Below are 25,840 nucleotides of genomic sequence, written 5' to 3' on the forward strand. Positions count from 1 at the left end.
GTCCTCCATTTATTGAGAATTCTGTGATTTTCTTGGGTTTTGTAGTTTTCAGCTGAGGCATCCTACATGTCTTTTATTAGATGTGTTCCCAGGTATTTGATGTTATTTGTTGCTATTATAAATTTACTTTTTAGATTTCATAGGTCTACAGAAATAGTTCTTTTTCATATTAGCCTTGTTGCCAATCATCTTCATAAATTAGCCTATTGATTCTTCTATTTTGTGGATACTTTTATATTTTCTACATACCCAATTAGGCCATCTGTGAATAATGACAGTTATATTTTTCCTTTCTAATCCTTTTGCCTTTTATTTTTCTTGACTTATTGCATTGGCTAGGATCAGGCCAGATTTTTTTTTTTTTAATTTTTAATGTTTGTTTATGTTTGACAGAGAGAGAAAGAATGGGGGAGGGGAAGAGAAAGAGGGAGACACAGAAACCAAAGCAAGCTCCATCCAGGCTCTGAGCTCTCAGCACAGAGCCCGATGTGGGGCAGGAACTCATGAACTCCAAGATCATGACCTGAGCTGAAGTCAGATGCTTAATCGACTGAGCCACTCAGGTGCCCCAGGATCAGGCCTGATTTTTGATCACTGTGTCAGATAGAAAAATCTCCCAAGGAGTTTTCTAATAAGTTAAGTTGATTGATCTGTGAACTATAATATCTAAATTTAAAATGGTGTTATGCTGGTCTACAAAGCAATACATTGTACTTTATGGTGCATATCCACAGATGTGGGCTTAAATCTAATCAGATAGCTGTCCTTGTCTTTCCTACCCCTGACAAGCAGAGGTATAAATTGCATATTTATATGGGATATATAAATATTCCATATATATTTGTGCATGGATCCTTAACAGAGTTCTTGTACTCCAGTAGGAGTACAGATAGTTCAAAGTGTTCTTGCCTCACACGTGGCATTGAGAGGGCATTGTCTAGAGTCAGTTTCAGGAGGGACAAGACATTTGGGGAGAGAAATGGTATCCATGGTAGCAATGTGTTATCTGGCCAGTCAGTGACTGACTGTGGAAGATACCAGGTCTCCAAAGTTCCTGCAGTTGTCTAAATAAGCAGAAGATATTGGCCAACTGGAATATAGAAGGGAGAATGAGATCTTTTAGGTAGAGTGGGAGGCAAGGACTGATAATAAGTAAAGGCTACTGGAGTCAGGAAATGTTGGTTGCCAGTAGGAGTGGGGGAGGGATTCTGGGCATTTTAGTGGCCTAGGGAGAGGGAAGGTGTGAGTCGAGTGGATGCAGGTGTATCAGCTGTATTCTCCAGCTGAAGAATGCAGAGTAAACATGAGGATACAGACCCTGAGAGTTGGCAGAAAGTATTCTTCCACTCTCTTCTCTGGTGTTGTTTTTCTTCTCCATCTCTTTCCCTATTCCTTTTAAGTCCTTTTTGATTTAGTCTTTTTCTCTCAGATTCCCTCTAGGAGGCAATGTGATAGAACACTAAGCAGTGTTTAGGTAGGAATCCTGACCACTTACAGCTACGAGACTGTGACAGATTACTTACCCTTTTGAGTCTGGGTTTTCTCATCTATAAAGAGGGGACACTGGAAGTAACTTTCTCAATGGGTTGGGAAGATCGAATAAAATAATGTATGTAGGAGCAGTTTGGTGCAAAGTAAATCCTAAGGAGTCTATGTGGCTGCCTCTGTCTTGATCTGTCTACCTTGTTCTTTTCCAGAGGTTCGTTCTTATTCATTTTTTCCTTTGTTCTAGAATACTTTCTCTCAACCAGGTGTAATGTGATATTTTTGTTTTTGTTGAAAAAAGGTTTATGTACTCTATTTTTAATGTACAAAGTGGAGGAGTGAAATGTCTCCCATTTCTGTCAGTGCAGTAGATTACTGAAATGACAGAAGCTCTTGCTTCCTCTCTTCTCTAATAGCAGAAGCTCCAAGACCTTGAACAATTACTGTAATTCCTTTGGGTCTCAGTGTCCTTATAAATGTAGGGGCCTGAATGAAGTGAACTGTGAGGCCCTGTGAGGTCTAACTATACACGCATCTATGAGATGATGCTAAAAGTCAGATTCCTCACAAAATTGTACATGCCATGAAGAAAGGGCCATGTTTGCTGGGCATACCATCCTGTCCTCAGCATCTCCAGGATGCTTGACCCATAGAATATGCTCAGTGAATGGATGAATGGATGAATGAATGAATGAATGAATGAATGAATAATGAAATATTTACAACAATGAATGGTTCCATACTCACCAGGAATATTTGTCAGGGCACCATTGGCTTTATGGGCCCATCTTCTATAACTCTGAGCTTAAACTCGGGGTTTTTAATTGTAGAAAATGTTTATCAATTTACATACTCAACTTTTTTGGCGTTTCTTTTCCAATTTCCTCAGGAGTTCATGATCTTTTTAAATTCCAGTTCATTACCATGCTTTGTAGTCCTGGGTCTCTGTCATCGTTTAGTAAGTTGCCTGTGCGAAGTTAAATACTCTATTTTTGAAAGCACAGTGTATTAATACACAACATCATTGCACCATCTGTAAGGTGCTGTGCCATTTTATTTCTCAAGGCAGCATCACATATCTCATTTTACAAAGGAGGGAACAGACTGAAAGCAAGGAGCATTGCTTGGGCTTCTAAGTTCCTGCTTTAAATACACCACTATCTCTGACTAATGCATGCCATAATTAGGTTCCTTCACACATCCCCTGGTCCCTGTAGAGAGCTGAGCCTTCTTCCTTACCACTCCAACGGCCCCTAATGATTTTCTTGTCAGGGATCTGAGAAACTTTAAATCTCACTCTGGCCGTGTTCCACATTCTTTTCTCTCTTTCAAATGGTTCATTCCTGGGGAAAAAATATTTATGACTAACACTGCTTTGCCTTGTAGGGGAAATGGAGTCCCAGCCTTCAAGGTTAAGAATTCATTGGAAACATAATCCATTCAGTCACTCAATGTCTTAGTCCATTCAGGCCGCTGTAATGAAACACCACGGACAGGGTAACATCAACAACATAAATTTATTTCTCAAGTTCTGGAGGCAGGAAGTTTGAGATCAGTGTGCCGGCATGGTGGTGTGAAGGCTCTCTTCTCGTTTTGTCCTCACATGGCTCTACCCTCATGACCAAATCATCTCCCCAAAGCTCTCTTCCTAATACCACCACATTGGGGATTAGGATTTCAACATAGGAACTTGGGGCGGGGGGGGGGGGGGGGGGGGGGGGGGGAACACAAACATTCAGACCAGAGCACTCATCAAATATTTCTTGAACTCCGCCTTTGTGTAGAGAACATAAGATTTCAGGTAGAAGACAATTTGAGGGTAGTAAAAAGTATCATATATTTTGCAGGCAAAATGATATGATACACACTGGATTTGAAGAAATCAAGACATTAGACCTAGCTGGCAGTTTAGATTCTCTTTTAAAATGGGTATATATGGTTTCTGAAGCCATTATAAAATTTTTCTTTCTGGACAACTCTGGTTTATCCTCTGGTGTTAGTCTTGTCAGCAGAACTGGTAACTTTTTAAATAACATTGTGAAAATGTCAAGACATTTCCAAAAGCTTAAATAGGAAAATTGAGTGATACCATAATTGCTTACTTTCTAAACGTAGGTAAAATAGTGATTATAAATGATTTTCTTTAGATAAAGAAAAGTAGACTTTTCAAGGACATGTAACTTTTGTTTACACTGGGGTATCAACACCTTTCTTTATTACTTTTCCAAAACGTTATGAGAGGAAAGGTGACGAATGACAAAGGGACAGTGCTGAGAACCACTGGAATACGCACTGCATTAGAGAAGTGCTTTGTTGTTTTTTTTAACATAGTCTTTTCTCTTTTTTTTAATGTTTATTTATTTTGAGAGAGAGAGTGTGCAGGTGGGAGGGCCAATGAGAAAGCGAGAGAGAGAATCCCAAGCAGGCTCCGTGCTGTCAGTGTGGAGCTTAACACAGGGCTCAAACTCATGAACCAGATCATAACCTAAGCTGAAATCAAGAGACACTTAACCGACTGAGCCACCCAGGCGCCCGGAAGAAGTGCTTTCTATGTCAAGTTGTCTGACTCTCCCTTTTCATTTACTAACAACATTCTGCCAACAATAAGCTTAGTCATTTTCTGTCTAAAATGTCCAAAAACATTTGATAACAATTGAGGGATAGCTGCCATGATGTCACCATCAAAAAGTCATGAGACTCTTACGACTTCTAAATATAATCTTACGGTTCCGAGCTTATTTCATGTATTTAGGAAAAGCAGTTGGCATTATGTAGGAAAGGAAAGATAAAAACCTATCCTTTCCAGTCAGTCATTGGCAGGACTTTGCTTTATAAATTTATCATCTGTGATAGTCATCTGTCTCATTTGCTTACTTCTGAGACCCAAATTTGGGGTTGGAGAAGGCACCTGAGAAATCAGCTGGCCAGAAGATTGTTCACTCTTAGCAGAAGAAAACAGATGATCACTACGCTCATTCTGCCTAATATAATCACTAAGAATTAACCAAACACCTGAAAGTATATTAGGAGTAAGCACTGAGTCATACAGAAATTTAAGTGGGTCACCAGGGCACTGACTGTGGTTAGCTATCTAATGAGACCTTTTTTTTTTTTTTTTTCAACGTTTTTTTATTTATTTTTGGGACAGAGAGAGACAGAGCATGAACGGGGGAGGGGCAGAGAGAGAGGGAGACACAGAATCGGAAGCAGGCTCCAGGCTCCGAGCCATCAGCCCAGAGCCTGACGCGGGGCTCGAACTCACGGACCGCGAGATCGTGACCTGGCTGAAGTCGGACGCTTAACCGACTGCGCCACCCAGGCGCCCCATCTAATGAGACCTTTGATACACTGGAGAGTAGCCGGCACAAAACTTAACTCCTCCCCCACCCTTCAAGATAGCTGGACAGAGAACAGCAATTCTAACTCCTCGGTAGAAGAAGGCATCCCCCATGGTGTAGCGTCTTTTAGAGTTTGTCCTTCTACCTTGGGTAAAATGCCCTCTGTAAAATGACTTCGCTCCTAGATAAGACAGAAAGGGAAAACCTGGTTTTATTTTGTTTCATTTTGCTACCATGTAAGTCATCTTGATTTTAAAAAATTTGTCCTCTCAGAATCACATATGGAACATGCCCTTGACTTCCAAACATTACGCAAGAGCTCTGTGTATTATTTCATCAGTTTTGGAAAAGTAATTGGCACTTATCTCAAAGGATTGGTTATGAAACCTGCCCTTCCTGGTTGGTCGGTAGGAAAGGCACAGAGCAGACATGAGCACAAAGCATGAAGGTTTCCAGGACTTGTCCTTATGCAGTTAGCCTTTCCTAGATCATGGTTTAGTCCATTGTTGTCTTCCTTTGCTTTTAAATTTTTTGAAATGCCCTTAAAGTTGAGTATTTCTTACTCAGAGCTGATATTTAAAGCTGCTCTAGGAAGGACTTTTAAAAAGTCATATATTTAATTTATATGCCTCTGAGTAAGAAATGTGTTTGCCAGGGCAGTCTCAAGCCTCTGATAAGCTAATGTGGAATGTCCACCGATGTATTTTTGGCTCTTTTGCCCTTTTTGGAAACAAAATTCTTCCTGTCTGCAACTCTTGGTATTCTCTCACACCTGCATTTTTCTTGACGAACCATCACCTGCAGGAATTTTTAAGGATTTCAAAGCCTCTGGGAAGCAGACCTAACACCAAAGAAATTGGGGGGAAAGACATGGCTATTCAAAATGATGTTGAATTGTGACTTTACAGAACTTCTCATTGGTTTTAGATGGAAGGCTCTGTGTTTAAGTGTTTGGCTTTCTCTGGCATGAGACTTGACCTGACTCCCAAGAACAATCAGCTAGTTCCAGGGTTTGCAGAAGGAAGCATTGTGCTCCCTGTTAATCGGCTGTCCTCTCTTCGTTCCCCCCTCGTCCCTCTTCTGATTGCAGTGGTGCTTCATGCCCCACCTCCAACCAAGATCAAACGGGAGCTGCACAGCCCCTCCTGTGAGCTGTCGTCCTGTAGCCATGAGCAGGCTCTCGGTGCTAACTATGGAGAAAAGTGCCTCTACAGCTATTGGTAAGTGGAGCCAGAGCGAGGCTGGCCAGAAAGGAGCCGTCGGGCCGACTGTTTCAAGTACTATTCAGCAGACACTCAGCGTAGCGTTCCTGGTCTTTCATGGCAACGTAATCCCCTAGTGTAGGCCAGTCCAAATGGGGCCTTTGTGCTGCACATAAAAAGCAAAACTGCTAAACTGGCTCCATGGGGGAACTGAGTTCATGGGGTACTGAGCCCTCCTAAGGGAAAGAACCTTGAATACTGGGATATTTGATCTGTGGCTTCTAGGGAGGGAATATATACTTCTTCATGTCTATCATATGTTAATGTGAACTTTAAGCACCAAAGAAGTAATCTTCAAATCAGAATATATGAAAAAGTCCCAAGGCTTGTGCCCTTTACTTAGGAATATCCAGGCCCCAGGAATGAGGCTTTAATTTTAAATCATTCTTTGCTCTAGAAGATAAACATAGATCTGCCTGAAAGGGGGAGAAGAGTCGTTAATTCAAGTGATGTTACAGCAGAAATTTATCTGCAACAGAGATTCTGACTAGTTCCTGGGAACCCTGGAATACTTGGGAGAGTGGGCCAGAAACCTCCCAGAGCATAAACTCTCCCCTCTCCCACCCATCCATCCCTACACACGCATACATGGAGAATTCTGTTAGAAGGGGGAAAAAGGAAACCGGAAACAGAGGCTAAAATTATCTTTGAGAAGAATCACTAGAAGTGTTAAACAAGTCCCTGTGACGCAGTGTGTTTGTCACTTTTCAGAGGTACAAATATTCCCTCGGGGCTGCCAGCAATTTAACTATGTTAATGCTGTCATTTCCTGGCAACATGGACTGCAACCTAGCCTAGCTGTTCTGCTGGATCTGGTGACCATGCTAATGGCTTCATTGCAGCTTAACGGTTCCTTCTCTTTTTCTGTTTACAGTGCCTATGATAGGAAGCCTCCCTCTGGGTTCAAGCCATTAACCCCTCCCACCACACCCCTGTCACCCACCCATCAGAACTCCCTATTTCCCCCACCTCAGGCAACTCTGCCCACCTCTGCACATGCCCCTGCAGCTGGCCCGGTACAAGGTGTGGGCCCCGCCCCCGCCCCTCATTCGCTTCCTGAACCTGGACCACAGCAGCAAACCTTTGCGGTCCCCCGGCCACCCCATCAGCCCCTGCAGATGCCAAAGATGATGCCTGAAAACCAGTATCCGTCGGAACAGAGGTGGGTACTGATCTGAGCTTCTTTCACCGCCTCCATCGCCTCCCCTTTGCCCTGTGGGGAGAGAGGAAGCAGATAGTCCTATTTACCAGGTCCCTATAAAGATCTCAGTGCATCGAAGCCCCTTGTGAGGTAAGATGAATGATGATATGAATATGACCTGTTCTTGAGGCACTCCGAATGATTTATGAAGTAGATAAGGGAGAGATCATTAGTACTATCCCCCTATTATGCAGGTAGAAACAGAGTGGCTTGACCAGGATACACAACCTGCTGACCCTCCCTGAGGGCAAGTCTCCTGGCTCCTCATTGGATCCTGCCTACTAGAATTGAGCCTTGGTTTATGCTACCCATAAATACTTTATTAACATTTTACTTGTGTATTACAGAAGGTTGCTGAATTATAAAAGGTATTATCACTCATCTGATTTTAACACATTTTAACAGGGAATTAGCTAAAGACCTTATCTGTAATTACCTACTTTTGAGATAGAAATCTCCTGGTTTCATTCCAGGTAGGTAGTTCTACATTCCTAATAAGAAAATTGAGGCATCAGAGTCATTCATTTGTCGAACAAACTCCAGTAGGAAGGTAACCTACCTACAAACATCAAACTTAATGTTTTAGGTCCCAGCCTTGTAAGTCCTTTATTGGGGTATTTTAGAATTTTGTGGATGCGTGCGGCCCTCCTTTACATAGGGTGTTCCGGGACCTGTCTTTTTCTTTCAAGTCTCTCTGGGATGTATATAGGTGAAGAGTCGTCAGTGAGGATGTTACCAGGGGTTGCAAGGTGGTGACCATTGCCTTTCCTTTCTGTCTTTCTTGTTCTGCCTCGTGTGGGTGTGGAGGTGAGGGGCAGGAGAGGGAGGAGGGAAGAGTATACCTTCCCCAGGCCTGGTCCAACCCAAATGCCTCCCAAAATTTGTTTGAGGGTCACTTTATTTCTAGATGAAATACAGAAAAAAAGCAAGCGTTCTTGTTTGGTTCTGATCCCCTTCCCCGCCCCTGCTGTGAAAGTCACCCTAAAGAACTACATAATTTGCCTGGTTAGTCTTTAGTCCCCTCGTGAGGCCAAGAGCCGTGAACGCTGATGATACATAGGGCCCCAGGGGGCGAGCGCTGACTGGGGGACTGGCTCAGCAGAGGGCCCTGGTTTCAGTAGAGAGCCCATCTGAAGGAGACAGCCACCACGAAGTGTTGCCAGTTTATTACCTTGTTAACAGCCTTGCACTTCTTCAGGAGAATTTGGAAATGTGGATTTTTGTGTAAAAACCCCAGGTTGTGTGGTTTTTCTTTTTAGGTTGGCAACTAACTCAAATTAAAAACAACAGCAACTCTCTGCAGACTAAACAAAACCTCCCTGTGGGCAGAATCACTCTGCAGGCCTGCCAGTTGGTAAACTCAGGCCTGGACACCATTTTTATTTCAATAGTTTTTTTTTGGTGTTGTGTTTTTAAACAGTATCTTCCTGGTGTGTCTGCAGGGATTATTAAGTAAGGAGGAGGGATGAGGTGGAGCATTAGATTTGGTATTTGAAATACTTAAACAAACGTTCTACCACGAGTAAGGGGAAATTATTTCATGTTAAATCTCTTTGATTCATAGTCCCCCCTCAATCCCTGTTTCTTATCCAGGGGGCTTGTGTAAAGACAATGTTTGTCCTCCCACAGCCCCGGCAGACAGGTTTGTCACCAGGCTACCCGGCCCCCTCCCAAAAGGGGGAGGTTTGATCCCTGAGATGTAGGAGTGTCTTCCCTCAAGGGTCCAAAGAGACAGAGGCAGGGACCAGAAACCAGGTGTTTCTTTTTAGGGGGGATTCCTCCCTGAACTTTGCCTGTCCGTCTTGGATTTACCTCCCCTACACGCTGCCATTGGGAATATGGGTCTAGAATAAAAGACCTTGCACACACTGGGCGGGTACAGAGATCCTTGAGAGAACTGGGGTGAAGGGCAAAGTCCTAAATCGATGAAGTAAAAGCACCACTGAGGCAGTTAGTCTTCTACCCCAGGGCACTGTAGTTGCAAAGTTGCAAGCGTACAGGAGTTCCCGTGGAATTACTCAAGATGTAAATTCCTTACTCCACCCTTGATTTTGAGTTTGGTGTGTCTGGGGCATAGCCTGGATACTTCACTGTCCCACTTGGAGAAATCACTATCCGGCTGTCTCTTCTGCCCCCATCCTTACTCCACCCCACCTTTTCCTTAAGCATCAAGTACCCAGTACTCTGAATTTTGTTCTCTTGCCCTTGTCTGTTATTAACGGGGGTGTCCACGTGATATTTGTGTGATGCAAAATACATCAGAAACGTGGCAAATGATTTTGCTTGTAGGTAGTGGAGAGCACACAGAAAATGAGGCAAACTAAAATCTCTGGTCTGATTTTGTAAAAGTAACAATAATTGCGTGTGTGTGAGAACAAGCTTAATAATCCCACCTCTAATAATTGTTACGCCTGCCTGAAATGGGGTAGATTACGTTTTTTGTAGTTTGCTCTTTGCTAGCTTTTTATTTAAGCAATATTACTTCAAAAGTAACCCCCTAACAAAAATATATGGCATTTTGCAGGATAGAAGGAACTACAGTCTTATTTGAGCTTTTTATTAACAGTCCTGTAACAGAGCAGAGTGAAATACACTATTTCATAGATAAGAATATTAGGCCTCAGAGCAGCTAAGGGACTTCCTAATGGTCACATAGCCAAATACAAGGGCCTACATTTAGAAACCAAAACATTAATTCATAATTGCACCATTTGTTTTGGTTATGATGGCTGGGCGGGGGGGGGGGGGGGGGGGGGGGGAGCGTTGCTAACTGCCAGAACTTTATCCATGTCTTAAATTACAAAATCCTACTAAATTCCTACTTCACTTATCTAAACTCATGTTGTGACAGGTATCTTTTTTGTTTTGCTCACAGTATGCCTTATCTCTGCAGTTGAATAAACTTTTTGAGGTTTAAAAACCATGCTTTAGACCCTTCTTGGCCTGGTATCTTACTTGTCCTCAGTGTATGTTTATTGATAGTGATAGCAGTTTGCTAGGATTATACTTTAAACAACATAATCTAGGCAAAGGTATATTCTTAATTTTCTGAATGATCTTAGTATATAATTCTTCACAACTCATAAGTTATTTTTAGAAGATAAATACTGTGTTTGGAAGCCATGATTTATATTTGTGATTTCCTCCCCCACAAGGAGGGGAAAAAAAAAACAAACCATGTAATTTGGCATGTTGAAACATGTTCCATTTATCCTTAAAGACCAGCCGCTCCTTAAAGAGTGGGTGTGTTTTTCGTTCAGCCATCCTGATCTCAAAAGTTTTTTCATCATACTGTTTATGATGTTTACATGGGCTAGGTGGAAGAATTTAGAAAACGTTCCTACCTTATATACCCATTGTACTGGTCAGGTATGATTTTGTCCTTCGTTATATACCATTTCTCATTACAACTCAAGGTGAAGGAGTCCCCACAATTCCATTGAAAGGGCTCCACTAGGAAATTTATCATCGAAGAATTTTGGGATACCCTGCTCTCTCACCCAGCATCAAGAAGCACAACATTTAAGAGAGTACTGCTAGTGGAAGAATCTCCTACTTCTTGATGTTCCCCAGAGGCATCAGCGTTGTAATAGGCTATCCTGCTGAAATTGATAGAGTGCTCCCAAGTCCTCAAGAAAGGGTCAGTTAGGCACAGCATCTTCTAGAAGAGCAAATCGCCTAACCCGTTTGAGAAAGTTCTCTCCCTCAGTGGTTCTGATCAAGGTTTCAAAGCTTAAAGGAATGAGCTTAAGTTTTCTGGAATTGTGATTCGATAGATAGCTACTCATTCCCTGAAGATGCTATGTTTAATATACTCAAGTCTTTCTGCTGTTTGTGCTTCCTCTCTTAAAGTCCATCCCCAATAAATTGCCATTCATTTTTGTCCTTTAGATTTTGTAGTTTTTAGAGAGGGAGGAACTTGACTGTGAGTCATATTTGTAGCCTGGCCTGGAATGAAGTGAATGTGTCTGACGCATCTCCTCTCCACGCACGGCTGTTAATAGCATGTTATGTATGGCAGCACACATTCACTTTGGGATCCGAAACTGAGTCTCTGAGATGCTTAATGGAACCTTCTTTGACAGGCTGAATAATGTACTTCTGATGGTTACTGTGTGGGGTGTTTGTAGTTCTGAATCTTAAGAGGGCTTGTTTGTGGCATTTCACTGTGTTTACTAGAGGTTTTGTTGTTGTTGTTGTTACCTTTTGTCAAGCTAAAGGAAATTTCCTTGTATTCTTTGTTTACTCAGAGTTTTTAATATGAATGGATATTGAATTTGATCATTTTTTCTGCCTCTGTTGACCTGATCAAATGAATTTTCTCCTTCCATTTCTTAATGTGGTGAGTTACATTGGTTTATATGCAACCAGCATTGTATTCGTGTGATAAACCCAACTTACTGGTTATGGGTTACCTTTTTTAACATCACTGGACTTTGTATTCCAGTATGGTATTTAGGATTTCTTAAAAATTTTTTAATGTTTTATCTATTTTTGATAGAGACAGAGTGTAAGTCGGAGAGGGACAGAGAGTAAGGGAGACACAGAATCCAAGGCAGGTTCCAGGCTCCTGCCAGCACAGAGCCTGACACGAGGCTTAACCTCGCGAACCACGAGATCATGACCTGAGCTGAAGTCAGACGCTCAACCGACTGAGCTAGGTGCCCCTGTATTTAGGACTTGTGCATCGCTATCTATGATTGAGGATAATGTATAATTTTCTTTTCTTGTATTATCCTTGTTGGGTTTTAACATTAAAGTAATTTTCATCAGATAAATAGAGGGTGTCCTCCTTTTAATGTATACTAGAATAGCGCATGTGAAATTGGAATTTCTTATTCCTTGAATTTTTGGAAGAATTTACCAGTAAACCATTTGGGCCTGGTATTTTCTTTGTGGGAAGATTTTTAATTACTGGTTAAGCGTCTTCACTTTTCTAGTCCTGCTCTGAATTTCTATTTAGTTGAGTGAATTTAATAAATTACTTTTTCTGGGAAATTTTCCATTTGGTGTGAGTTTTAAAATTAATTGCCGTGAAATCTCTAGTTAGTCCTTGGCAGACAATATCATTTGTCTTTTCAACAAATCAGCTTCAGTTTTGCTCATCCTCTCTATTAGATGTTTTCTATTTCATTGATTTCTCTTGGCTCTTATGAAAATAATTTTATTATTTCTACTTTCTTTCAGTTTACTGTTTTTCTTTTCCTAACTGCTTTGGTTGGATGATTCACTCGTTAATTTTTTAGCTTTTTGTCTTTATAGTATAAACACATAACCAAATAAAACTTCTCCTAAGGCTGGGGTGACCATACATTCAGTTTTTCCCAGGTCAATATGGTTTATGCCTTATCTGGAAGTCACTACTCATACCTTTCCTTTTTACTCCCTGAAATGTCCTGATTTGGATAACCAGTTATTTGATTTCCCTACCCAAGTCCTGCTTCAGCTGCATACCACAAGTCCTGACTTAAATTAATTCTGATTTGATTTAAAAGCTCAATTCTAAGTGTTTTCTATTTCAATAGAAATATTCTCTCTCAATCCTATTGTTCTCTCAATCCTGTAGTTCTTTAAAAATATATTTCTTAATTTCCAAACATGGGAGTTTTCTAGCTGTCTGGACTATATGATTTTTGTTTAAATACCATCAAGGGAGTATTTAAAAGCAGTTATAGAAACAGTATGGGCTCTGGAGTTAGGCCTGGGATTGAGTCCCAGGAGCTCTGCTGTCTCCTATCCGTATGACCTCAGGCAGGCACTTAAATTGTCTAAGCTTGGGTTTCTTCATGTGAAAATGGAAGAAGAGTAGATAACTTCCCACACAGAAACATTGGGTGGGTTAAATGAAATCATACTGGCACAGAGAAGGTACTCAATAAATGCTAGCTTCTATGACACTTTTACTTTTTAAAGATTGCTTTTATAATCCATAAAGAAAGCTATTAAAGGAATCTTCCTAAAATGATACAGATACCACAACTTAGGAACTTCTGATGCTTCATCAGTCGATGCTAGGTTTTTAACGGGTGAAACTCCCTTTATCTATAATCTTTTCATCGTCAGACTTATTAGTGTTGTACATATAAAACTAATACTTTCGGCAGCTGATACTCTGGGGACATCTTGTATTTCCATCACCTTCCTTCTTGCATGTTTGATGTTGGGAAACCAGACAAACATCCAGGCCTTTAAAGGACATATTTTGTTCCTCCTCTATCAATGTTTTATCACAGTTTAGATGGTCCAGTTTGCATGTACACAGTGCTGACAGACCTCACAGAGCCCTGAGAGCTTTTGCAGAGTTCTGTGCTGTGCTTTTAGGGAGTGTTTGAGTTTTGTTTTGCAACAGTGTCTGGCTCTTGGTTTATGGCAGGAAAATAAACATTAGTATGAAATAAATGTGAATGAAAATCAGCACTTTCATTGTGAGAAAGGAGAATGGATTTTGGGTAGGCAGCTAGTGGACTCTGTTATGTGCATGTGATAGTTTTCTCCCAGTTCCTTAAGATCTCCCCTTACATTTGTATAGCTTCTGAATTTAGTTTATTGGGGGTTGGGGGATGAGATGGGGCAGTTGATGGTGGTGTTTGAAGGTAGTGTATATTGAGAACTTAACAGTGTGCCAGGGGTGGTTTCATGCATTGGTTTATGTAATCTTTACAACAGACCTTTGGAGAGGTATCCGGGTTGTCCTTTATTGACAAGGAAAATGAGGCTCAGAGCGGTTATATAACTCACCCAAGGTCACACAGCCAATAAGTGGTAAAGATTGGATTTCAGCCCAGGATCTTCTGCCTTCACAGCCACAGCCTCTTACCCAGCTATGCTGCTTTCCTGTTGTATCTTCTCTTAGCCTAAATGGAAACGTTAAGTACATGGTATTGGTTTCTTGGCCGATTTTATGTATCCTCTCCCAGCTGGCCTCTGAACCATGGCTACTTTACCTGGCACCCATAGCCACTGTGTAGCCTTCATCAGATCCACACTTTTCTCCTTTCTTCCTCTAAGCATTGTGTTTACTCTGTGTGTTGGCAGCAGAAACCGAAAAGGAAATGCAGAAAAAGCATCTAACGGTTTTCATAACGTAAACCAAATGTTGGTAGCGTGGGTGAGCTCTTGGGAGGAAAGGCGCTATATAAATCTGACAAATAAATAAATAACTGTTTCTTTAAATAAACTGGCACTGAAAAAGCCTTAATCCGTAACCTATTGAATTTAAGCTCACCCAATAGTCAGAAATCTCCTTTTGCTCACCAACTGTGAGTTCACCACAGCCTGGGGAGTTCTCTTGGGATGACGGGTTGGGGGAGGAAGGGGGGAGAGGGGGGTGAGCAGGAGAAGGGGTTTGTTAGGAACCAAGCTGCCTCTCCATTGAAAATGATTGCCTGCCTCAGTAAACAAGAGGCATCTTTGTCATTGCTGTATTATATATACAACACATTCTTAGATACTTCAAAAGGATTGCGGAAAGGGGAAGGGGTTCAAATGAAGGGCAGTGAGTAAAGTTCACGGAATGTATTTTAAGGACAAGAACGGAATTACTTTACTCATCTCTGCAAATAAAAGCCATTATCAACAGCAAGCTCTGAGAGAATCTTTCTCCAAGTATGTTGGTTCTGTGACCTACCCTTAAGATCCCCTTTGCCACTGCCACTCCCTCAAAACAAACCCGGCCTGAACCATCCCAATTATAGACTCTGTTCTGCAGATCCCGGGCCCTTAAGCACCGTGCACCATTCAAGTGCAGCTTGGGGGAGGGACAGGGGCTGCTGGCTGGTGCCCATATGGAAGTACCTTTTCCTGAAGGGACCACACCAGGCCAACTCTAAAGTTTCATTCTGGAAGCTGAGAAGATAGGCGCTGAGAGGAAGGGAAGGGCTTGGGCCTGCCAGCAGAGGCTCTGGTTACAGAACTGAGCGGTTCTGTGCCCTCTCGGCGCCATCAAAGGAAGTGACTTGTGGAGGTCACCTTTGAAGGTGCGAAGATGGTGGCAGAGAGGAGAGAATGTGGAAGACGTGCCCCTGTTACTGTTCCTTCCTGCTAGCAGTAGGTTTGGTACCTGATAAAAATAAGGCCTTGAGAGTATCTTCATCTTTCTCTTCTGCCCACTTCTTCAGAATTTGCTTCAGAAATTTCAGGTTTGCAGTGTGCTGCTGGGGCCTGTGTTCTAAATGTCAAGCCTAAACCCGGGTTTCAAATTTGCACTTCTTCAAAGACCATGGAAGGTTTCCTTAAATAACAGCAACCTTGAAAATCCGCATTCCTGATGAAGTTGCACCGCAATGCAGTCGGCATCCCGGTGAAAGGCTCTCAGCCCGCCGAAGCTTCCGTAGTTTGTAAAGCTTGCTTCATATATTGGCCAGACAAATCCTGATGCCTTTGGTGTCTGGGGTGAAAGGATAGGTATTTGTAAAATTGTTTGGTGGTCTTCATGTTGTGACATGATCTTCCGGTGCTGCTTTTGGTAAGGTAGTAAGGAGTCACACAGAGTGAGTGCCATGCTAAACCCCGATCTAAACGATGTTTTATATGCATCCTGATCTCTTCAGTTAAGGATTTCAAATCTTGATGTTCTACAAATCTGTTGGCCACCTGTTGCCACAGATTGATTCAAATCAAGTTTAAATTATCTCAGGAAAACTATTAATAGGGTTCAAGCTAAATTTGGAGGGAGGCCTTAATATGACAGGATTCTATTGTTGATTTTTAAAATACCAGTGAAATTAGTGCTCAGTTTTTTATTTTTCCCTGAACCTTGGCTCCTGCTTTCTACCTGAGGGCATATATTCAGAAATGCTTTTCCTTAAACACATGGATGAGTGCCTTATACATATTTCATGGACTGACATCTCTCTTCGAGGGTTACACTCTCTGACTTCTACACCGGCACCGTTGAAGTCTACACCAGTGTGTCAGTGCGTATGGCTGTGGCAGAAACCAGGCTCTGTAGACATGATTTTATTTCATCGTTCCAGCAGCATTTTGGTGGCTGATACACCCCCATGTTACAGAGGAGGAAACTGAAGCCAAGAAAATCTGCCCTCTGTCACTTTCCTTTTTACTGCACTGCCTTTCCAACAAAGAAAGGCCAGTTGGCACAGTTTCAGACTTTTCTGACAGCTAAAGGGTATTTTCTTAATAATTTTTCTAATTTTTGAATGTTTGTTTATTTTTGAGAGAGAGAGCACAAGCGGGGCAGGGGCAGAGAGAGAGGGAGACACAGAATCTGAAGCAGGCTCTGCACTGTGAGCACAGAGCCAGACGCAGGGCTCCGACCCACAAACGGTGAGGTCATGACCTGGACCAAAGTCAGACGCTTAACCGACCTGAGCCACCCAGGCGTCCCTCCGACAGCTAAAGGATGTTATGATATTCAGTTAAGAATAAAAGCGTTTTATGGTTCTGTCTTATTATAAAATAATATTTATTAAATTGTAGATGAACAAAAAAAAAATCACCTAAAATAATAATCAACCAAAGATAAGCAGTATTCACACATTTAGGTGCAGCTCTTCCCAGGATTTTGTATGACACCACAAATGCTTTTTTTTTCATAAGTACTTTTTATATTTGCAAAAACTTGATGTTCTTCGTACTTTTTCACAATATATCAAAAATACCTTTCCAGGTTCTTACATATTTGTATATTACATCATATTTGTTGCTTTCAACTGAGTAGCCATATCATAATGTACTGAGCCACATTGGTGCTCATCCTTGTAGCTACAGCGCTTTTTATGTGCCAGGCACAGATTTATTAGCTGCCTGTTCATCCTCCAAGTAACCAGGACAAACCTGTTCTCTCTTAGTACTTTTTCAATTACTAATGAACTTGAACCTTTTGTTTGTTTATGATCATTAGTGTCTCTTCTTTACTGATTTTCCTATTTGTATTCTTAACCCATTTTTTTCTACCAGGATATTCATAATTTTTTTTTAATGTTCATTTATATTTGAGATAGAAAGAGACAGAGCGTGAGCAGGGAAGGGGCAGAAACAGAGAGGGAGACACAGAATCTGAAGCAGGCTCCAGACTCTGAGCTGTCAGCACAGAGCCCGACACAGGGCTCGGGCTCAAACTCATCAACCACGAGATCATGACCTGGGCTGAAGCCAGACACTCAGCCGACTGAGCCACCCAGGCGCCATAGGATATTCATTCTTTACTGATTTTTAAAGGCTGCTTCTGTCAACAAATTTAACAGTGCTGTATCTGTTAGAGACTTTTCCCCAGCTTGTTTTAGTTTTGGTTTTGTTTATTTTTTCTGATATTTTCTGACTGTTACAGATGTTTTCTTCAGTTTGTTTTCTTTTTATTTTGTTTCTGGTGTTTTTTGAACTATAGAGATTTATACAATGAGGAATATCCATATTTATCTTGATGATTTCTGCTGTTGGTATGATGTGTAGAAAGGTTTTCCCTCACTCCAAGATCATATATTTTCATATATATATTTACTCTACCACTAAGGTTTCACATTGAAATCTTGAATCCATATGAAATTGGTTTTGACATATGGTATAAAACAGGATCTAACTTTTCCACCATTAATTTGAAATGCTAAAACTTTAGCAAGTACTAGATTTTAGAATACACTCGACATTTTATAACTTCACATTCAGTTCCTTTGATATGCCTATCTTTCATTCCTTGTATTACTGTTTTAATTATTGCAATTTTACAAAAGTTGTGAATATCTAATAGAAATAGAAAATCATTATTTCTTTTCAACAATTATTGAATATTTTAAATAAAGTTTAGAATCGTTTTGTCAGGTTGATTGTGGGAAGGCATTGCTTTAACAGAATAATTTTCAGGGAACCAATAGCTTCAAAATCCTAAATATTTCCTCTTCAATTAAATTTTCTTTCTTTTCCTCCAAAAATAGTTTTAAGGGTTTTTTTAAAGGTTTTTATTATTTATTTTTGAGAGAGAGAGAGAGAGAGAACATGCAAGCAGGGGAGGGGCAGAGAATCAGAAGCAGGGTTCAAAATCATGAACTGTGAGATCCTGACCTGAGCCAAAGGTAGATGTTTAACTGATTGAGCCACCCAGGTACCCCCAGGTTTAAGGTTTTTATTCTTATATGGCTTACACATTTCCTGATTATCCCTGAGGTTTTATGTTTTTGATTGCTATTATGAATGGGATTTTTAAATTACATTTTCTAAGTGGTGAATTTGTACTCTTTGGTCTTTAAAATTGAGTTCTGTCTACAGGGGAAAGAATGAATGAACTAGTAAACATATGTATATGTTAGTACTATTTGCAGATAAGTGGTCTGATATATTTAGGTACATAATCTGGCCCAACTGTACAGATAGACTGTGCATGAAATAAACATGCATGGGAGATAAGAGGCTACCATGTCATTGCTTTGATTGCTTTTTTGCCACTCCCTTACTCAAGAAGTCTGAAATATGCCGTATAATTTTGGGAAGAGGGTGTCTGAACTTCTAATTCCCAGTGCTAAATCATAGTAGGTATTTATCGTGTTCTTAGTTAAAAACTGTAACTACTTTCTTCTTACAGATTTCAGAGACAACTGTCTGAACCCTGCCACCCCTTCCCTCCTCAGTCAGGAGTTCCTGGAGATAATCGCCCCAATTACCACCGGCAAATGTCCGAACCTATTGTCCCTGCAGCTCCCCCACCCCCTCAGGGATTCAAACAAGAATACCATGATCCACTCTATGAACATGGGGTCCCAGGCATGCCAGGCCCCCCAACACATGGGTTCCAGTCACCAATGGGCATCAAGCAGGAGCCCCGGGATTACTGCGTTGATTCAGGTTAGCATAAAATCATGCCACTCCTTTCTTCATTCTCTCATTTATCTGTCTGGTCGGTATTGTCTTCTGTGTGCAGGGCCGTAGGGAATCATTTTATAAAAATCACCTTTAAGAACTTAGGAGCTAGTGAAGCAGACTTGTTGATGCATAACCAAATACAGAACAAAACAGAAAAGCCATCGGTTGGTAGGAAGTGCAGGAGGCATTCAAAAGTGGTAGGGAGTACTCGTCCGAGTCCAAGACTGAAGCTCCAGTCTTGGCAATGCCCTTTTTAAGACCCCTTATCTTAGGGTCACTGGACAAAGGAAATACCATTTCTGCATTTTAGTCCTGCCCCTAGTTTCATGGATTTCTTTTTGAATACAGTAGACTCATAAACTCCCAGTGTGAGCATAAGGAAAAGGGTCCACATGGAGGGTGGGATTCTTTCTGTTCTTGGAATGAATGGTACTCTGAGAACACACCTGGGGTGACATAGCAGTACAGAGTGCTGGGCGCACCATGGAAAAGGTGGTCTTGATTGCTTCGCGGGATTCACTGCCCTGTTGCAATGCTTTCATTGGGGGAAGTTCCTGGTAACCTTCAGAGGCTGCTGGTGTACATAGGGAGAGGTAACATGTTAGGGCACTTAGGGCACCTGTTGTCTGGTTATGGGACCTCTCGTCTAGAAATGGAAGCATATCAGGAAGTTTAAGCTGTACTTGGGAGCTTTCCCCCTGCCACCCCCCACACTACTCACTAACTACATACCTTATAGGCCAGACACATTAAATGAGGTCATTAGGGGAGAGGAGGGTGGGAATTCTACAGTTTGCACATTTAGAAACTGTTTCCTCCTCTTCTTTTCCTCTTCTTTCAGAAATTGCTTAAACTTTTTCACTCTTTTCTTGCAGTTGGTGCTAAGGGAATTTGAGGGTGGTGTGTGGGTTTTCAGCCTTTTCCATGGGTGTTTTTCTTGAAGGCTCTGGGGAGGGGTGGGGCAGTATGTATTTGAATGGTTTTTGCAAATGGAATGGGATATAGAATTTGCTCTTGGCCTTCTGGGAGATAATATGTAGATTGATTAATTCAGGCAGAAATGGGTTATGAGAAAGCCTGGGGAGGTAGACAGAAGGCAGACATCTGTTGCTTTATGATAAAAAAAAATCAAGTGTATAGGTATTGATAGCTTATAAAATTCCCACTGGGCTTTCCTTCTGAAGGCTTTGATGTATTTTTCTCAGGAGCAGGCATGACCAGCAACATTTTTCCTTTGGGATTGACATTTTAATCTGTCCTGGCAAGTTTTTCACCCCAGACTATCCCTGAATTCAAGACATTCAGCAGATGTTACCATATCTGTAATTTGTGTGTCCCAACTGGGCACAACTCAGCTCACCAGCTTTCCTCTCCATAGACACCTTGATAATGTAATGCTTGAAGAAGAGTTCACTTGAGCATGGGTTTGATTCTACCAGCTCCAACATGGGGAAATGTACTTGCAAACAACAATCCCCTCCCTCCTGCCAGCTCTTGTCCTAGCTTCCTAACCTCAAATCCCCTCATGTCTTGGGCCTAAAAAGCACCTTCACCCGTTAGAGTAGAATTGAATGTGACCATCCACTGTAAAGGGGGGCAAATTGGGGAAGATCTAAAGCACCCCTCCTCCCTCTCCAAACCCCAAAGCTCCCAAGTCAGTTAGAAACAGAAGGCCAAGCTTGGCCTTTTGAAAGCCAGTTTCTTTTTCTACCATTAACTGTGTTAGCAAATTTCCAAAATGTTATGAGAATGAAGCATCGTTTTTCCCTCCTAGTTCTCTTGATTAGGAGTCAAGAGTCCTACTTTCAAATGGTGGGTGACAGTGTTCCCCATGTTACTTATTAGGGTGGTACCTCTTTCCTAGGACAGGACCAGAAAGACATGACCTTGGGGTAGGGGAAGCTTTAGGGGGCCTTACTGGAGAGCTGCAGTTCAACCCATATGCTGATTCACCTGCAGAAACTATTGACAAAGTGTGTGTCTGTTTCTCTTTCAGAAGTGCCTAACTGCCAGTCGTCCTATATCAGAGGGGGGTATTTCTCCAGCAACCATGAAGGCAAGTAATGCTTTTTAAAATAATATTCAAGGAAGCTTAACATGCTCAGCTTCCAGGCTCAGATGTGAGATCCGAGGTTAAGCCTTTCTTAAGTCATGAAAATGAGAGCTAATTGATGGTAATCTTCAGTTATCTTGGGGCACACTCCTGAACACAGTGAGCGCCACCATCAGTTTCAATAGTAATGACTCTAACTTGTAAGAGTTTATGGAATAACATGAAGAAAAAGTAAACCAAGCTGGTTTCCACATTTCCATTCAAGGAGGTTTTATATGGCTGTATATAACATTATTGGCCTAAACTGGAACTGGGGAACTATGTCACAACTTGAGATGATGGGTTTAGGACTTCTTCTCTGGGCACTTAAACAGGAAATGGGTATTTTTCTTAGAACATTTTCCACAGAAGTTTGTCTTGTTTTTTGTCATATATATCTGTCTTCAAATACCTAGAGCAGTGTGATTCCCCAAACCCATAGCATGAGCTTCACCTGGGATTTGTTAGAAATGCAGGTTCTCAGGACCTGCTCCCCACCCCCGCCCCCGCCCCCGCCCCGCCCCACCCCATGGAATCAGAGGCTTCAGGGCTGGAGTCCAGGAGTCTGTGTTGTGACAGGCCCTCCTGGTGATCCTGATGGGCTCTCAAGTTTTAGAACTACTATAGTGTCATGAGTTGCAGCTTTGGCTGCATGTTAGAATCAGCTAGGGAGCTTTTAAATTTTTTTTAATGTTTATTTACTTTTGAGAAAGAGAGAGAGCACACACACACACACACACACACGCGCGCGCGCGCCTGGACGAGGGGCAGAGATCCAGGGAGACACAGAATCCAAATCGGGCTCTGAGCTGTCAGCACAGAGCCCAACACGGGGCTCGAACCCACGAACTGAAAGATCATGACCTGAGCCAAAAATCAGACGTTTAACCAACTGAGCCACCCAGGTGCCCCCCAGCTAGGGAGCTTTTAAAACTTTTGGTGTTCAGGCTTCACCCAGAACAAGTAACTCAGAAATTCCGGGGTGGAGCTTAGGCATTAGTTTTTAAAGTTCTCCAGGTGACTCCAATGTGTATCCAAGGCTGACAACCACTGTTCTCTAGAGGTTTTGAGGAGGTTGAAAAAGCTAATAAAACAGCACTAGGAAGCATCTGCTCATTTTTGTAAGCTACCGGTTTACAAGCATGATTTCTATGGGTAGCTGCTTCCCACTGTCCTGGTGAGAGAGAAGACCCAGTGGGGTTGCATTGGGTGCCTGAGAATATTCTGAGTGCGTGTCCAGCCCTGGGAAGGAAGGGCTGTCTACCGGACCTCTGACTGCGACCGGCACAGCTGTGCGGGGCTCTCTTCCAGGTTCCCGAATGTTTCTGCGGCAGCAATTGATGTCTGCAGCAGGCAGACTGGGAGGGAGTGGGGGAAGAGAGGGAGGAAAACATTTTGCATAATTACAACATTTAGGAAGGAGCATGCTCTTAAAGGAAATATTTTTAGTAAAGCTTTGGGCTGCTTACTACACACAGAATATCTGGCGAGTTTATGTGTTTTCCCCCTCCTCTTTCCCATTCCTTTCCCTGACCCCACACACATCGGGGAAGCTACTTGCAAAGAGACCTGCATTCTTAATTGCCCTAAATTACCGTGGCGTGGGTTTTTTTCTCCTTCTTATTTATATGTGCTTGACCACAGGCGCCAGTTAGTGGAACAAGTGTTTCTGATTGGCATCTGTGATTACTAAGATAGCCCGCCCGCCTTAGCGTTCACCTGGAATCTCTGCAGAGCGCGTGAATCTTTCGTTTCCACTTGGCTCTTCACACAGGTCCTTCCTTCCTGCCACCTTCAGTGGAGTGGTTGGTGGTTGTGGCCACAACTGATGTAACTGCTGGTGCAAATTTAACTGACTTAAATTTCACTTAAATCAAGAGCATCTTGCAGATGTTTTAGAGAACCTCGTGTGGCAGGGACTAGTGACCACAGAGACACCAAAACGACTCTCACCGGCAGACCTTCATCTGATTGGTTTGAAAGCCAAACCTAGGATTTCATCTAGGTGTACATTTTTTTTTTCCTGTTTGCTGTGAATGTAGTATCCTTACCTAGAGGAAGAACGGTGCCAAAAATAGCATGGCAAGTTTGACAGATGTGTAAACATTGAAGGAGTTTATTCATGATGACTTGACAAGGCCATTAAGACATCACTGGAGTGTTAAAATCCATGTGGAAAGTCAGGAAATATATAGCTTCCTAGCAGCCAAGGCCAAAAAAAAAAAAAAAAAAAAGAAGAAAGAAACATGAGGGGTTATGTAATTCTTGTTGCTAATATAAAGTATAACCGTTTGTCATAAAGTCAGTTTCCTAGTACCAGATTGGAAAATAAATATATCATAGGAGTCACTGAATCCCTGACTTAAAAGTTAACATTGTAGGGGCGCCTGGGTGGCTCAGGTTGTTGAGCGTCCGACTGTTGATTTGAGCTCAGGTCATGATCCCGGGGTTGTTGGATCGAGCCCTGCATGGAGGGCTGAGCATCGAGCCTGCTTAATATGCTGCCCCTCTCCCTCTGCCCCTTTCCCACTGTCACGAGCATGTGTGCGCTCTTTCTCACTCTCAGAAAAGTTAGTATTGTATTTTTAAATCTTTTTGTAATGGATTCTTTCATACTTATTCAAAGATTTGTTGAGCACTTATGTACAAGGTGATATGAGGATACTAAGATATTCAGGACATGGTCCTTATCCTCAAGGAATTTAGAATCCATGACAGAGAATTCTAAAAGAAAGCTCTCACATTATCCAATTAATTTCTTAATAGTACTTATCACAACGTACAACTACTCTCTTCATTTTTTTAAACTATCACTTATTGTACATTTATGTGCCAGGAACTACTCTTGGCACCCTGGCATAAAGATAAAACAGATCAATGTAACAGAATATATATTGACTCATTGTATTCTCACACAACACTGTAGGAATGGCTATCTTCCCCTGTCAGCAGATAAGGAAACAAGCACAGAGAGGTCACGCAGCTAATCTAGGTGCATCAGTCTGGCTCCAGGGCCCACACTCCTTAATGCTCCACACTACCCTGTGTCTCACTTTTCCCCCCGCCTTTTTGGTGTGTGTCCCCCAGTCGAGATACAAGCTCCATGAGAGCAAGCACCAAGTCTGTATTCTTCTTATCTACCCCCTTCTAGCACAGTGCCTGGCATAAATATTTATTGGATTAAATAATAAATAAATGCTAATAAAATATGCTTCCTTTGATGTTGTTAAATAAACAGAAATAGCGCTTGGGGCTGAGAATAATACAAACCTCAAAATAATCTGTTTCCTCCAAGCTGGGCAGTGCTTTCCCGTCCCAGGCCTCTTAAAAATGGTGCTGGTCCTGCCGAGAACTTGATCTTAAAGAACAGCAGATTATTTCTTGGCATCTTTCCCCGCGGGTTTTTCAAGTCCTAGCAAATCCCTCTCAGCATCTAATGCCAGTCCTTCACTGCAGAGCAGCTCCCCTGGCCTCTCCCCATGACATACCCTACACACATAGCCTGTACCCTGCAGCCAGATGAATGGAACGGGCGCATGGCTTAGCACACAGGAGCTGCTAGGGCTCTCTCCTGAGGGCGCGCTGGCATGCTCACACGTCAGACCCAGGCTAGGCCACAGAGAAGGATGTGGTCCTCATCAAGCCTGTCTATTAACTGGCTTTGAACTGAACACTGATCTTGTCAGGGTGCCTGGTGACGTGACGTGGTGGTCAGCATCGAATGCCTATTAAGGGTTTGTGGACTGAGAATGCTGGCCATCCTTCCTTCTCCTTGACCCCTTTCATTTTTTGCCCTACCTTCCTTTCATTTCCATTTCCATGTGTTGAGCCCATCAGCTCCCCTTTTTTGACCTCTGTTTTATTGTCTAGACAATGAATAAGTTTTCTTGCTAGAAGAAATCTCTTCAGATTTCCTCCATTATGTCTGGTGATAATACCGCCAACTTGCTTTTAAACTTATTGCTGGTCACAGTCCTCCCCAGGCCCATGTCTTTACTCATTTTGGCAACATCGTCTACCCTGTAAGCTCCTTCATAATTGAATGGCGTACAGTGGAAGTCTTGACGATTCGTAGGAAAGGTTGAAATTAATATTTGCTAGAAGGAAAATGGCAAGACTACGTGCAGATCAACCAAATCCTCCCAGCTAGGCCAATGGAAATAGATGAGATGCCTTTTCAGATATAAAAGCTTAGCCACAGCAACAATGACCCACACAGACCTCATAACAAGATGTGAAGGAACTCACCCGTGACTCAGCGCTTCCCTGCAGTCTTAGCTCAAATAGCAGGAATCGATGCCTCTCTGACTAAGACATCAGAACACAAATGCCTAAGTCCTTTTGAAGCCCCCCAAATTCAGACTGGCACGCATACCGCAATTAATACAGCTTCGGACCTGAAATAGTAGAATTCCATTTTAGTCCTTAAATCCAGAGTGTTAGTAGAATACAGATAGAGTTTGTCAAGCAACATGGTTTTTCTTTTTAACTTTTCCTTCAGGCTTTTCATATGAAAAAGATCCCCGGTTGTACTTTGACGACACTTGTGTTGTTCCTGAGAGACTGGAAGGTAAGTAGCCTCTCCAGTTTGTTGCTAAGCCAGAGTGTTGGAGATGTCAGAGCGCCTCAGTGTTGTTAACACCGAGTCGGC

At 42.1% G+C, this 25,840-nt stretch overlaps 1 protein-coding gene across 2 annotated transcripts in view; it reads left to right on the top strand.

The window, feature by feature from the left end:
• The window catches only part of ETV5 (ETS variant transcription factor 5), a 60,812-nt gene that overhangs the window by 22,474 nt on the left and 12,498 nt on the right, over positions 1–25,840 (top strand). For both annotated transcript variants that reach the window (XM_042956046.1, XM_042956047.1), the window contains exons 6-10: positions 5,914–6,043; positions 6,960–7,247; positions 18,820–19,079; positions 21,094–21,153; positions 25,691–25,759. In XM_042956046.1, the coding sequence (XP_042811980.1) occupies positions 5,914–6,043; positions 6,960–7,247; positions 18,820–19,079; positions 21,094–21,153; positions 25,691–25,759 (807 nt within the window). The remainder of the gene's footprint in view (positions 1–5,913; positions 6,044–6,959; positions 7,248–18,819; positions 19,080–21,093; positions 21,154–25,690; positions 25,760–25,840) is intronic.

The sequence above is a fragment of the Panthera leo genome, chromosome C2, assembly GCF_018350215.1.
Source record: "Panthera leo isolate Ple1 chromosome C2, P.leo_Ple1_pat1.1, whole genome shotgun sequence".
In the NCBI taxonomy this organism is placed as follows: Eukaryota; Metazoa; Chordata; class Mammalia; order Carnivora; family Felidae; genus Panthera; species Panthera leo.